Source organism: Colobus angolensis, unplaced genomic scaffold (genome assembly GCF_000951035.1).
Source record: "Colobus angolensis palliatus isolate OR3802 unplaced genomic scaffold, Cang.pa_1.0 Scaffold362, whole genome shotgun sequence".
In the NCBI taxonomy this organism is placed as follows: Eukaryota; Metazoa; Chordata; class Mammalia; order Primates; family Cercopithecidae; genus Colobus; species Colobus angolensis.
This window is the reverse complement of record NW_012116955.1, coordinates 2,453,946-2,467,856: the sequence shown is the minus strand read 5'-3', so window position 1 is coordinate 2,467,856 and position 13,911 is coordinate 2,453,946. Positions and strand designations below refer to the sequence as shown.

The following is a 13,911-nucleotide window of genomic DNA, read 5'->3' as shown; positions in this document are numbered from 1 at the left end:
GTGGTCTCAATCTGCTGACCTTGTGATCCGCCTGCCTCGGCCTCCCAAAGTGCTGGGATTACAGGCGTGAGCCACCGCGCCCGGCCTAGGCAATTCTTAAAATTTTTTTTGACTGGCCTTTGCATATCTTTAGATACCATTATATATTCATTGTTACTTTAAATCCTTTGAAAATATTTCTTATGGAAATTTTCACAAAAGTAGACAAAATTATGTAATAAACTTCTCATTCAATTTTGTTATCAACCCTTGGCTTATTCCATCCCTTCTCCCACCACCTACCTCACTGGATCATTTTAGAGTAAATCCCAAATATTGTATCTATAAATATTTCAGACTACCATATTTACTGAAATTTCCATAGAGTGTGAAATAATCATAAATACTTTTTACAGTTTTAATTTGGCTATTTCATATTTAAAATTACCTGGTAAAGTATTCATATGAGCAATTATGAAGAGTTTTATGCCTTCCTAAAATAATGTTTTACTTTTAATTGCAGGGAAAATTATAAAATCTGTTCCTGGAAAACTAATGAAAGAGGTGAATAACTGATTTATGTGTGTTCTATAACATAATCATAAACATATTTAAATATTGATAAATTTTGATGGATTATGTACTAAAAATTATTTTTTATTTTCTTACAATAATCTGTCACCACAGAAAGGTCAGCATTTGGAACCTTTTATCATGAATTTTATTAATTCATGTGAATCTCCAAAGCCTAAACCAAGTAGACCAGAACTGACCATTCTCAGCCCTACTTCAGAAAACAACAAGAAGGTACTGCACATTGCATTAAAGAACCATTAAATTTTAAATTGCCCTACTAGAGATGACTTTTTCATTATCAGGAGAAAGAATACTTTGTTAATGAAATGGATTGACCTATACATTTCCTTTATGTGAAAATCAGTTGCACAGTATACAGAGGGTATTGTGTATACTTACTTGGTTCTTTGCTTTAATATGGTAAATGTTTCTTTGGATACTATATTTGCAAACTTATGCCACTTCTGTATTTGGGGATTTTTAAAAGTGGTTTTCTTAGGTTATATGTCACCAACTTTCAATAATAATAAATTAATTGCTATACTGTGTTTATGTTTATTGGATGGCATTACCTAATTTTCATGGCTTATAAAGTATTTTATCCATTCATTAAACAAACGTTTTAATTACATGCCTACTATTGAGTGCTAGGCACTGGGAATATAAAGATACATTCCTTGTCCTCAAGAAGCTGTTTAGTGCCAAGGTGTAGTGCCAGCGTGGGGAGCTATGGGAGCTCAGAGGACCTCCATCCTTATTTTTGTTAATACTTTGAATAGTATCTTTAATATTATTAATATTTTCATTTTTATAACTTTCTTGTATATATAGATAGAAATATTTTTATTTAGTAATCTTGCTAGACTTAACATTAGTTTTAGTAATATCTGGTAATTCTTTTATATTTACACAATTGTCACAAATGATTGCAGTTTTGTTTTATTCCTGACTAGGACTGCTATATACAAAGGAAATTGTTTAATTATTTCACCATTGAATAGTATAGTGTAGCTTTTTTTGTATTAATAGATAACCTTTATAAGATTAAGGAAGCTACCGGGTGCTGTGGCTCACACCTGTAATCCTAGCACTTTGGGAGCCGAGGTGGTGGATGGATCACTTGAGGTCAGGAGTTGGAGACCAGCCTGGCCACCATGGTGAAACCCTGCCTCTACTGAAAATACAAAAATTAGCCAGATGTGGTGGTGGGTGCCTGTAATTCTAGGTACTTGGGAGGCTGAGGCAGGAGAGTCGCTTGAACCCAGGAGGTGGAGGTTGCAGTGGGCTGAGATTGTACCACTGCACTCCAGTCTGGGCGACAGAGCAAGACTGTCTCAAAAAAAAAAAATTTAAGGAAGTTTACATTAATGTTTATGGGTAGAAATAGCCTATAATTTTTCTTTCTCATTCTGTCCTTGTTAGGTTTTGGTATCAAAGTTTTATTAGTGTTTTTTATTTTTGGTAGACTTTTTATAAATATTTGATAAGAGTTGGTAAAGTCATCTAGGCCTGCAGTTTTGTTTGTAGGAAAATTTTTTATAACCAATTTAATTTCTTTAACAATTTTAAAATTCTTCAAGTTTATTACTTCATGAGTCAGTTTCAATAGGTTATATTTTTTGACAAATTTTGTACTTTAAGTTTGTAAGGTTATTGGTGTGAAGTTGTCAATAATTTTGTCTTTTCATTGATTCTGACATCTGTAGCTATGTCTCTTTGTTCTCGACATTTTATCTTTTGGCTTTGTTGAGCTTTTCTGTCAGACTTTTAAATTTACCTTTATTTCTGTTATTTTGAAAAATTCTTTGTATTTCTTTGGGCTTTTGTTTGTATTATAGTTTTAACTTCTTGTGGTGAAACTAATGCTTAACTTAGCCTTTCTTTTCTAATGTAAGCACTAAAATGTGTACATTTTTCTTTAAATCTGTTTAAACACTGGCTTGTAAATTTTAATGTGTGGTATTTTTGTTATTCAGTTCAGAATGTTTTATTATGATCCCCTCTTTGACCTCTGGGTTATTTATAATTTTTTTTTTTTTTTAGTTTACAAACATTCTTGAATTTTCAGATTGTTCCTTTATTGTTTTTTATTGATCCTAGTTTAATTACGTTGTGGTCAAAGAATACATTCCATGTGATGTAAGTTTTCCATTTCCAAGAACAGTGACCTCATTGCTTTCTGACTTGACTAACAGCTTGTTATTTTTTCCAAGTTTTACTACAGACTCCTGCCATTTATCCAGCCTCCACCTACTCCTAGCTTCCAAAGCTAATACCATGTATTTTAGGTTTATGTTATGGCAACACCCTACTTTTAGGTACAAATCACTTAAACATTGTTGTGTTACAAACCACTCCAAAAGTGAATGGTTTAAAACGACTCTCTTATTTGCTTATGATTCTGTGGGTCAGCAGTTTGGACTCAGCTTAGCTGCATTGTACTTCTGGTCTCACTTGGCCTACAGTCTTAGAGCTTCTTGAATTGGATGGCCAAAGGTGGCGTCATTCACATGTCTGACTGTGTATGTTTCCTGTTGGCTGGGCAGTGTGTCTTCAGCAAGCAATTCTGGGCTCTCATGGTACCAGCATTCTAAGAGGGCTCACCCCAACACACAACTTTCCAGGACTCCGTTGAACATTTTGCTCAACATTTGTCCCAAAGCAACTCATGTAGCCAAGCCCAGAGTTGGTGTGGGAGGGGACTGTACAAGAGTTTGGCTATAGCGAAGCATGATCACTGGGAGCTGTTACTTTAACAGTCTATTTCAGTTTACCAGTTTTGAAAAATTCTCAGCTATTGTTCTTTAGATATTGCCTTCTCTCTATTCCCTCTCTTATCTCCTTCTGTTTTAGTTGTTCTGTTTTCATTTAGTTATCATTCTGTTTTCCATATCTCTTAAGCCTTCCTCCATATTTTCTGTCTTCATTTTCACTACTTTTTGGTGGTCTATGTTAACTTTTTCTGATCTGTCTTCCAGCTCTGCCTCTTCAATGTTGTCTGATCTGCATAAACATATCTAAACCTAAAAAAAATTGTTACTGTGTTTCATATTTTTAGAATTTGTTTGATATTCCCCCCAGGTCTACTATGATTTTAAATAATGGTTTACTATTAGCTGCAGATGTTTTCCAGCAAAACAGATTCATTGCATTATAAAACCCTGGTTGGTACTTAAGATTCTTGAATAGTAAATGCACACGCAGATCGGGAAGAGCAGAAGATAACGTATCCAGTGCTCTGAAGAATATAGTGGCTGAAAACTTGGCTTACGTTGATTTTGTTGGTGGTTTGTCAACATTAATGCCCATTTTGCTTTCCTTGATCCTTAGTTTATCTTTATTGAACATGAAAATTCAATTAAACGTCATTATAAAATAAAAATGTTAAAATGTTCAAAAGGAGAAATTGAGATATGAGCCCTAATTCTGTCCTCTCCTCTGCTCAGGTATCTTAAGTGTCTCTTAGAGAAAGTCTTCAGCCCTCCTCAGTAATAGCTCTGTCTCCTAAGAAACAGACATAGTGTAGTTCATCAGTCTTAGTAATATTTGTCTTCTCCCTCAGGATTATTGAGATTGATATTCAAAACTGCTTGAAAAGATGTGAGAGATTCTTATGAAATTCTTTTCTAGGTGGCCTTCACTATATATGCATACTTTTGTGAATGATGAAATATGAAAGACCTAATGGGTATGATTTCAGAGGATTAACCAGGCTGAACAGAGGGAAAGGAGAATTATATTGGAGTGTGAATTTTAGTACATAGGGAATATGTTTGCAAAGTAATTTATGAGTTTGGTCAAACTGGATATTTGCTTTCCTGGTGACTAATATATGGGCCCAATCTTCTGGGAAATAAATCGATACTATGTAACAGAATAAATCAGGTGTTTATGCTCTTTGACCTCAGAACCTGAATGCTAGGAATTTGTCAGGGAGAAAAATAAGAGAAGAGCTTATAACATGTAAAGGTGTTTATTAAAATATCATTTACGTAAGTGAAAAATTGGAAACAACATGAAATTCTAACATTTTAGGAATGATTATTTTAAGGAAAATCCATTCAAGGAATGTTTTGCAACAGATGAAATTGTGCTTATGAAAACTATAAAGCAACATAAAGATATTTGATACGGTGCTAAGTGAAAAAGTAGGATGTGATATTTTTTGAACCTCATTGATTTGTGGCTATGTATATAGAGAGTACTAGTTAATATGCAAAAGTTTAATAGTAATGCTATTAGGTGGTTGAGTTTTAATTTAAAGGTTTAAATGCCCCTTTGCTCTGTGTCACTTTATTTAGCCTTAGTGATTATTATCAACAGATGTAATAAACTATATATCTCTTTATTATTCCAACTTTTATTTTAGATTTCTGTTTAAAAATAATGCAAACTGTGCTGAAAATACAGAGGGAAAACAAAATTGAGTTGTTTTTCCCCTCTTTTTTCCAGACTTACTGTATAATATCACTGTTTTTCAATGAAAAAAATTAAACTGAAAATTTAAAAGAGTAGAGGGAATAATATATCAGAAGAGAGAGCCCTTTTCCTATTTTTTGGGTTGTGGAAAAATGTTTTAAGTTTACGCCTCAGCGTTAATAATATCTGACATAAGAGCCAATAGAATATATGGTCTTTGTTCTCAGGATACTTTTCTAGGAGGCTTTAAAAAAATTCATCTTCGGATAAAAGTGAATACACTTTCCTCCACAGTCTCCTTACCTCTCCCCTCCCCTCGGCTCCCCTCCCCACTCCCCGCCCCCCCCCAGAGTCTCACTCTGTCACCCAGACTGGAGTGCAGTGGTGCAATTTCTGGCTCACTGCAACCATTAATTCTTAATATCTTGGTTCCCACCCTGCCACACATTGATTAGGCCTTTCTGGGCTTTGAATATTGTCCAGATAAATTTCATCTGAAGCTGGATTTTTACCTCTACTCATAGTGATTTATAATCTTTAAATCATGTTTGTGTTTTTTTTTTTTTTTTTTTGACGGTCTTGCTCTATCACCCAGGCTAGAGTGCAGTGGCATGATTTTGGCTCACTGTAACCTCTACTTCCCAGGTTCAAGCTATTCTCCTGCCTCAGCCTCCCAAGTAGCTGGGACTACAGGCACGCACCACTACACCTGGCTAATTTTTTTGTATTTTTAGTAGAGATGGGGTTTCACTATGTTGGCCAGTCCGATCTCAAACTCCTGACCTCAGGTGATCTGCCTGCCTCGGCCTTCCAAAGTGCTGAGATTATAGGTGTGAGCCATTGTGCCTGGCCTAAATCATTAGTTTTAAAGTTAGCTATCAATAATATATTTGTACATCTTTTTATGTTAACTTTTGTGGTATATAAAAACAAAGGAGGGGTCTTTTATGGATGATGAATTATGGACTGTAACTAAAATGAATATTTTAGTTTTTATGTAATTTTGGGGAACATGTATTTTTTATTGCAATTTGGGGCATAAATGGGGAATTTTAGAAACATATATTAACCTATCTAATATTCTGTTTTGATTGGAAAAGGTTTAAATGCCTTTGCTGTGTGTCACTTCATCCTTATTGATTATTGTCAGCAGATGTAATAAACTACATATCTCTTTATTATTCCAACTTTTATTTTAGCTTTTCAATGATCTGTTTAAAAATAATGCAAACCGTGCTGAAAATACAGAGAGAAAGCAAAATCAGAATTATTTTATGGAGGTGATGACTGTAGAAGGAGTCTATGATTACCTGATGTATGTAGGTAAGATCTAAGTGGTTTAAGACTTGTTTTTCATTTATCTTACTTCTGTGATGCAAATAATGTTCTTGAGTATTGCCCCATCATAACTGTTTTTTTAATTGAAGATACCTTTCATAATAATTCAATACAATTGTCCTTGATCATATTAAAGTTGCTAGTGTTTACAAATAAAAGATAGACCATGGTCATCTGTGTTTTCTACATTGGCAAATTTTCAGAAATACCAATTTATCTGGAACAATGAGGTATCCCATTTGATCCTTTCTCAGGACGGGTAGTTTTCCAGGTTCCTGACTGGCTTCATCATCTCTTAATGGGAACTCGAATCCTCTTTAAAAACACCCTGGAAATGTATACTGACTACTATCTTCAGTGTAAACTAGAACAGCTATTTCAGGAGCACCGTTTGGTCTCACTTATAACACTTCTCAGAGGTTTGGATTTTCTCATGTGTTTCTTTCATATTTTGTGTACTCTGTGATTTTAATTGAATCTAAAAGGGGAAGAAATCTTGTTTTGCTTTGGTTTATTAGTATTTCTACTATGAGGAAATCCTTTGTGTATAAGTAGATGAAAATTCCAGAAATACTTCTTTTTACTCTTTTTTAGATGCTATATTCTGTGAAAACACTGAACCTCGCTCTCTCCAAGATAAGCAAAAAGGAGCAAAACAGACTTTTGAAGAAATGATGAATTACATTCCAGGTGTAATATTTAAGAAGTAACTTAATTTCATATAGATAAGCCGTCTGTTGAGGTCACAATGTATAGTAATTATTGAAGCTAATTTTTACTGTGAGTTTTCATTTTACAAATAGTTGCAAAGATCAGTTAAAATTAACACACTAGTTAAATCATTATTTCAGATGTTATCACTAAGACTGAGATGTTAGGACTTTAAGGCAAGGCTGTTGCTACTCACATAGTAGCCAGATTCATTCAAAAATAACTTATAGTCAGACTGGTCAAAGTGACATGTTGTGGGACCATTGAAAGCCTGTGTCCACTACACCATAAGAATAGCTCACTAGTGTGTATGACTAAAAGATCAGAATTCATTCATTGTGAATTTATTGAGCACCTTCCATATTCCAGGCATTATACAAAATGCAAGGGATATAAAAATGTACTTGAGTAGCTCAGTCTAGAGGAAGACAGGCATATAGACAAAACATACATGTGATAATAGAGGCATTTTCAAGTTACAGAGATATCACAAAGGAGGAGGATGGCCACCTCTTCTGTAAAGTTGGTAGGTTTGGGCCACTAAGGAAATGAATGGTAGTAACCTCTTACTGTGATGGGAAATAACAAGGAAGAAATGTCAAAGGGTCAAAGCAGATGATTCTTAGTTTAGAACATTTTGAATGAGAGGTGCCTATAAATTACTCAGGAGGAAGTGTCTGTTAAGCACGTAGACATCGAGGTTCAAAAGTTGGAGGAAAGGTGGTGTAGGATAGATTAGTAGAGATATGGGAGCCATGTGTGATTAGATACTAAAGCTCAGGGAGAAAGTATGGAGTAAGAAGAGAAAAGGGTGATTTCCAGTTTCTGGTCTGGCACATAAGAACCTGGCCATCATCACTCCATCCTAGTAATAAGCAAAAAGCTGAATGCACTAAAAAAACTAAACAGCTCTTAGATTCACCAGAGAGTGAGGTCATATGGCAAACCACTGCCCCCCAGATTGGAGAGAATCATAGCTAGCCGGAGCAGAGAAACCCGTGTACTCAAAACCCCTGGAGAAGTCAGTGCTGAGCTAGGGAAACTTGAAGTATAACTGACCAATTGCTACAGCCTTTTAAATCTCTTTTTAAGAGATTAAAAACTCCAGGGGATCACGTCATGGGATTACCCATCCACATTTTTTTTTTTTGATACAGAGTCCCACTCTGTTGCCAAGGCTAGAGTGAAGTGGCATGATCTTGGCTCACTGCAACCTCTGCCTCCTGGGTTCAAGCAATTCTCCTGTCTCAGCCTCCTGAGTAGCTGGGACTAGAGTCTCGCGCCACCACGCCTAGCTAATTTTTATATTTTTAGTAGAGATGGGGTTTCACCTTGTTGATCAGGCTGGTCTTGAACTCTAACCTCAGGTGATCCACCTGCCTCGGCCTTCCAAAGTGCTGGGATTACAGGCATGAGCCACCGTGCCCAGCCCATCCACACTTTTTTTTGTGAGTTTTACCTCCAGGGCCTTGACCAAGATCCCGCAGTGAATATTGGAGAAAAATCCCCAGGTGCTTCTGGCAGCGGGGCCAGAAGGGAACCATTTTGAAATACATTAGTCAGGGCACTCTGTTCTTGACAAGGCCCTACCCTCAGGAGAAGCTATTTAACCAGAACCTGACTGACCTGAGGGAAGGGAAATAACCAACTCTAGCCATCCCTGGCCTTCCACATGGAAGAAGGGAAATACCCAACTCCAATCCACTCTAGCCATCTTGTCCTATGCAAGGGGGCCAGAAGCGTGTGTGAAGTTCACAGTTCAGTGGTACAGGCTCACTAAGATTGAGACCCCTTCCTAGGACTATAGGACCCTTCCTCTCCCTCTATATTTTATCACCACATTACTAAAGGCCTGTTTGCGGCAGTTCTTCTTAACTTGTGCATCATGTCCAGCTATCAATAAAAAAAATTACAAGACATATTAAAGGCAAGAAAATACAATTTGATGAGAAGGAGCAAGTATCAGAACCAGAGTCAGATATGGCAGTGATGTTAGAATTATATACCAAGTAGGATTTATCCCAGGTATTCAAGGCTGGTGTAGCATTCATTCAAAAGTCAATTAAGGTAGTCCATCACATCAGCAGGCTAAAGGAGAAAAATCAAGATCATAACAGTAGATGCAGAAAAAGCATTTGACAAAATCTAACACCCACTTATGATATCAGCAAACTAGGAATAGAGGGGAACATCGTCAACTTGATAAAGAATATCTACCAAACACCTATAGCTAACATCACACTTGATGAAAAACTTAAAAGCTATCTCACTAAGATGAGGAACAAGGCATGCTCTCACTACTGCTTTTCAACATCGTACTGGAAGTCCTAGTTAGTGCAGTAAGACAAGAAAAGGAAATAAAGAGCATACTGATTGAGAAGAAAGAAATAAAACTATCTTTGTTCACAGATGATGTGATTGTCTATGTAGAATATCCAAAAATTGACCAAAACACTCCTGGAAATAATAAGTAATTTTAGCAGGGTTGTAGGATATAAGGTTAATACACAAAATTCAATTAATTTTCCTGTATATCATCAGTGAGCAAATGGTATTTGAAATTTGAAAAAAAAAATACCATTTGCATTAGCACCCCGAAAAGTGAAATACTTGGGTAATAATCTAACAAAACATGCACAAGATTTATATGAGAAAAATGGCAAAACTTTAATTAAATCAAAGAACTAAATGGAGAGATACTTTATGTTTGTGGATAGGAAGACTCTTCTTTGAAGATGTTGGTTCTTTTGAACTTCATCTGTAGATTCAATGCAGTCCCAATCCAAATCCCAGGAAGTTGTTTTGTGGGTATTGACAAACATTTTAAAGTTTCTATGGAGAGGCAAAAAGACCCAGAATAGCCAACTCAGTTTTGATTGAGAACAGCAAAGTCATAGGATTGACACTACTTTTCTTCAGGACATACTATAAAGCTACAGTGATCAAGAAAGCGTGATATTAGCAAAAGAATAGACAAATGGATGGATGAAACTGAATAGAGAGCCCAGATAGAGACCCACATAAATAATGTTAACTGATCTTTGACAAAGTTGCAAAGGCAATACAATGAAGAAAAGTTAGTCTTTTCAACAAATGGTGCTGGAACAACTGGACATCCACATGCAAAATAAAAAAAAATCTAAACACAGACTTTACACCCTTCACAAAAACTAAACTCAAAATCAATTATAGGCTGGGCATGGTGGCTCACGCCTGTAATCCCAGCACTTTGGGGGTCTGAGGCGTGTGGATCACCTGAGGTCAGGAGTTCAAGACCAGTCTGGCCAAGATGGTGAAACCCCACCTCTACTAAAACTACAAAAATTAGCCAGGCATGGTGGCGGGCACCTGTAATCCCAGCCACTCAGGAAGCTGAGGCAGGAGAATTGCTTGAACTTGGGAAGCAGGGGTTGTAGTGAGCTGAGATAGCGCCATTGCACTCCAGCCTGGGTGACAGCATAACTCCGTCTCAAAAACAAACAAAAAAATCAATTTTAGACCTAACTGTAAAAAGCAAAACTGTAAAATTTAGAGGATAACAAGGGAGAAAATGTAGATGACTTTCTGTTTGGCAATGACTTCTTAGTTGCAACACCAAAGACATGAACCGTGGAAGAAATAATTGATAATCTTTACTTCATTAAAATTAAAAATTTTGCTTTGTGAAAGACACTATAAAGAAAATGAAAAGAGAAGCCACAGACTGGGAGAAAATACTTGCAAAAGACATATCAGATAAAGGACTGTTAACCAAAAATGTACAAAGAAATCCTGAAACAACAATAAGAACACAACCTGATTTTAAAATTGGCCAAATATCTTGACACCTCACCAAAGAAGATTACACATAAGCATATGAAAAGATGTTCTACATCATATGTCATCAAGGAAATGCACATTTAAAACAATGAGATACCACCACACACCTGTTAGAATGGCCCAGATCCAGAACACCAACACCACCATTTGCTGGTGAAGATGTGGAATTCTCATTCATTGCTGGTGGACATGCAAAATGGTACAGCCACTTTGGAAGACAGGTGAGCAGTTTCTTACAAAACTAAGCACACTCTTACCATAAGATCTGGCAATTATCTTTCTTGATATTTACCCAAAGCAGTTGAAAACATGTCCACCCAGAAACCTGCACATGATTGTTTATAGCAACTTCAAAATTGCCAAAATTTGGAAGCAACCAAGGTGTTCTTTATTTAGGTGAATGGATAAATAAACTCATACTTCTAGACAATGGGATATTATTCAGTGCTATAAAGAAATGAGCTGTCACATCATGAAAAGTCATGGAGGAGCCTGAAATTCATCTTACTAAGAGAAAGAAGCCAATCTGAAAAGACTGCATACTGTATAATTTCAACTATCTGATATTTGGAAAAGGCAAAACTAAGAAGACAGTGGATTGGAGGGGAGGGAGGGATGAATAGGCAGAGCACAGAGGATTTTTTAGGGCAATGAAATGATAATGGTGATTACATATCATTATCTATTTGTCCAAACCCACAGAATGTCCAACACCAAGAACGAACTCCAATGTAAATTATGGACTCTGGGTAATAATGATGTACCAATGTGTGTTCATCAGTTGTAACAAATGTGCGCTCTTGTTGGGGATGTCGATAGTGTGGGAGAAAGCATGTTTTGGGACAGGGAACATATGCGAAATCTCTTCCTTCTGCTCAGTTTCACTGTGAACACAAAACTACTTTTAAAAAAAGTCTATTTTAAAAAGAGAAGAGGGCTTAGAATAGAACCTTAGAGAATTCTTAATATTGAAGAACTAGCCTTAGAATAGTTCTGCTGTTCCTTGTGAAAATAATTAACTTAAATGTCTGCTCTGAATATAAAAGTGAACATAAGCTGTTTTTAGTAAATTTTCTGTAGGCAAATGATGAAAGAATTTTTTTTTTACCTGTTTTCTGATATAGTGACCCTTAGTGTTCATGCTTTTAACAGTCTCAGCTTTGATACTCAGAAACAACATGGAGAGCCAGAGAATACAGTAATTTGTTATTTTGCTGAGGCACAAATTCAAACCACATTCACTTTAAGACTCCCGTTTGGGAGAGTAACTTAGCTCTTAAGTAAGCTTAGCATTCCTTTCTGTAAGATTCTCTGCTCCTCATCTATTGCTTAGTGACACCTGAAGGATCTGAAGGAACCACGTGTCTGTGTTCATTAGTTTCATGCATATTAATTGGGAAATTCCATGTAGTATTGGTGAGTTTGAGGATTAACATATTGGGCCACGTATCTTGAGAATACCAAGGATGTACTATGCCTTTTGTAAATTAAATTTGGCCTTGTCTCCTAGCATTAGAATATTTTATGACTAACACTAGGTGTTTAGTTATGATAGGGGGAAAAGGATAAATATTTGAGTACCTTGTTTATATAAGAGTAACTTCTTTTTTTTCTGCTTGGGGAAAACATTCAGTGGAGATCTTAATAAGGATTGACTTTTCTTGGTAACAGAATGGATATTAGTGGTGGATGACATCTATACAGCCAGACACAAATCTGAACTTGTTGGACCCTAAATAAGTGTTTAAATATTTGTTATATTTCCTAAAATGATTGGTCTGTAAGATGGTTAATAGTAACTTATGCAAAAGTCCAGAAATTAGGTGTTCATATTCACTGAGAAAAGTCTGCCTTAAAAATTAAACTTCTTTTTTCTGATATTAAGAGCACTATGAAAATATATAGAATAAAAAGCAGAAGCTATCTTCTGCCCACTGTGTAGAAGTCGGCTTATCCTCCATTGGGTGTTAATCCTTACATTTTTCCATGCATTTCTATACATGTGTGTACAGATGTGCAAACATCATTTTTGGGTTTAATTTGTTTTGTTTTCCCTTGGTGGGGTAATACAATAAGTATTATTTTCCAACTAGCAGTTTTTTTTTTTTTTTACTCCAGCAGTTCTCAGAGCTTGCGTTATGCATTATGCATTGTGAATTTCCAAAAGTGGGACACATGATACTGCATGTGTCAACTTGACCTTAAAAACCTCTTGTCCAGGAGCCTCTTATAGACACGCTGGTTTGGGGAGTACTGATTTGCAGTTTTTGTCTAGTATCTGGGAAACAGGGTGGTGATTTTGCTTTATGATCCAGTTAATGGTGAGTCACTTTATAATATAAAATTATTTCACATGTGGCCTTTTTGTTTAGATCTGTTAGTCAAGTGTATTGGTGAAGAAACCAAGTATGAAAGCATCAGACTTCTGTTTGATGGCTTACAGCAGCCAGTACTCAACAAGCAGGTAAAGCACATTAAAGCTGATAAACTCGTGTTGACTAGGTTTGGTGAATGACATAGTAAGGTGTCTGGTAACTCATTAGCTGTATAAATGACAGTATACTAAACCAAGGCAATATAATTTTAAACATTCAGATAGGAAAAAAGTTTTATTTGTGTTACTCTTTTTGTGTCAGTTTTTTTCTTAATAAGATGAATTATTTTGATTTAAAATTAATATATAGTAATTGTAGACAATTTGGAATAGAAAATTCATGAAATACAGTAAAAAATTAAAAATTGATAATTCCATTGTTCAAGTCACATAGAATAACCAGTTAACATTTTTATGTTTATGGTTGATGTAAACTATATATAAGCTTTATATATTCTGTTGAGATATTGATACATTGTAATTTTGTGTTTTTGTTTTTCTAAAAATTAAAATACTTAACATAAAAATGAATTAATGAGGCATAATGAAGTGTCCTCACGCAAACACTTGTGTACTTATTACCTATTTTGGAAATAGAACAATACTGATACTACTGAGGCTATTTTTGTGCTTGTTTTATATTATCAATCCCATTCCTTGCGTTCCCACTTAGAAGTAACCACAATCTTTAATTT

General features: G+C 35.6%; 1 protein-coding gene across 4 annotated transcripts in view; it reads left to right on the top strand.

The window, feature by feature from the left end:
* The window catches only part of SNX14 (sorting nexin 14), a 98,764-nt gene that overhangs the window by 82,979 nt on the left and 1,874 nt on the right, over positions 1–13,911 (top strand). For all 4 annotated transcript variants that reach the window (XM_011953495.1, XM_011953499.1, XM_011953498.1 and 1 more), the window contains 6 exons: positions 503–543; positions 667–786; positions 6,174–6,297; positions 6,567–6,731; positions 6,907–7,002; positions 13,215–13,306. In XM_011953495.1, coding sequence (XP_011808885.1) covers positions 503–543; positions 667–786; positions 6,174–6,297; positions 6,567–6,731; positions 6,907–7,002; positions 13,215–13,306 — 638 coding nt within the window. The remainder of the gene's footprint in view (positions 1–502; positions 544–666; positions 787–6,173; positions 6,298–6,566; positions 6,732–6,906; positions 7,003–13,214; positions 13,307–13,911) is intronic.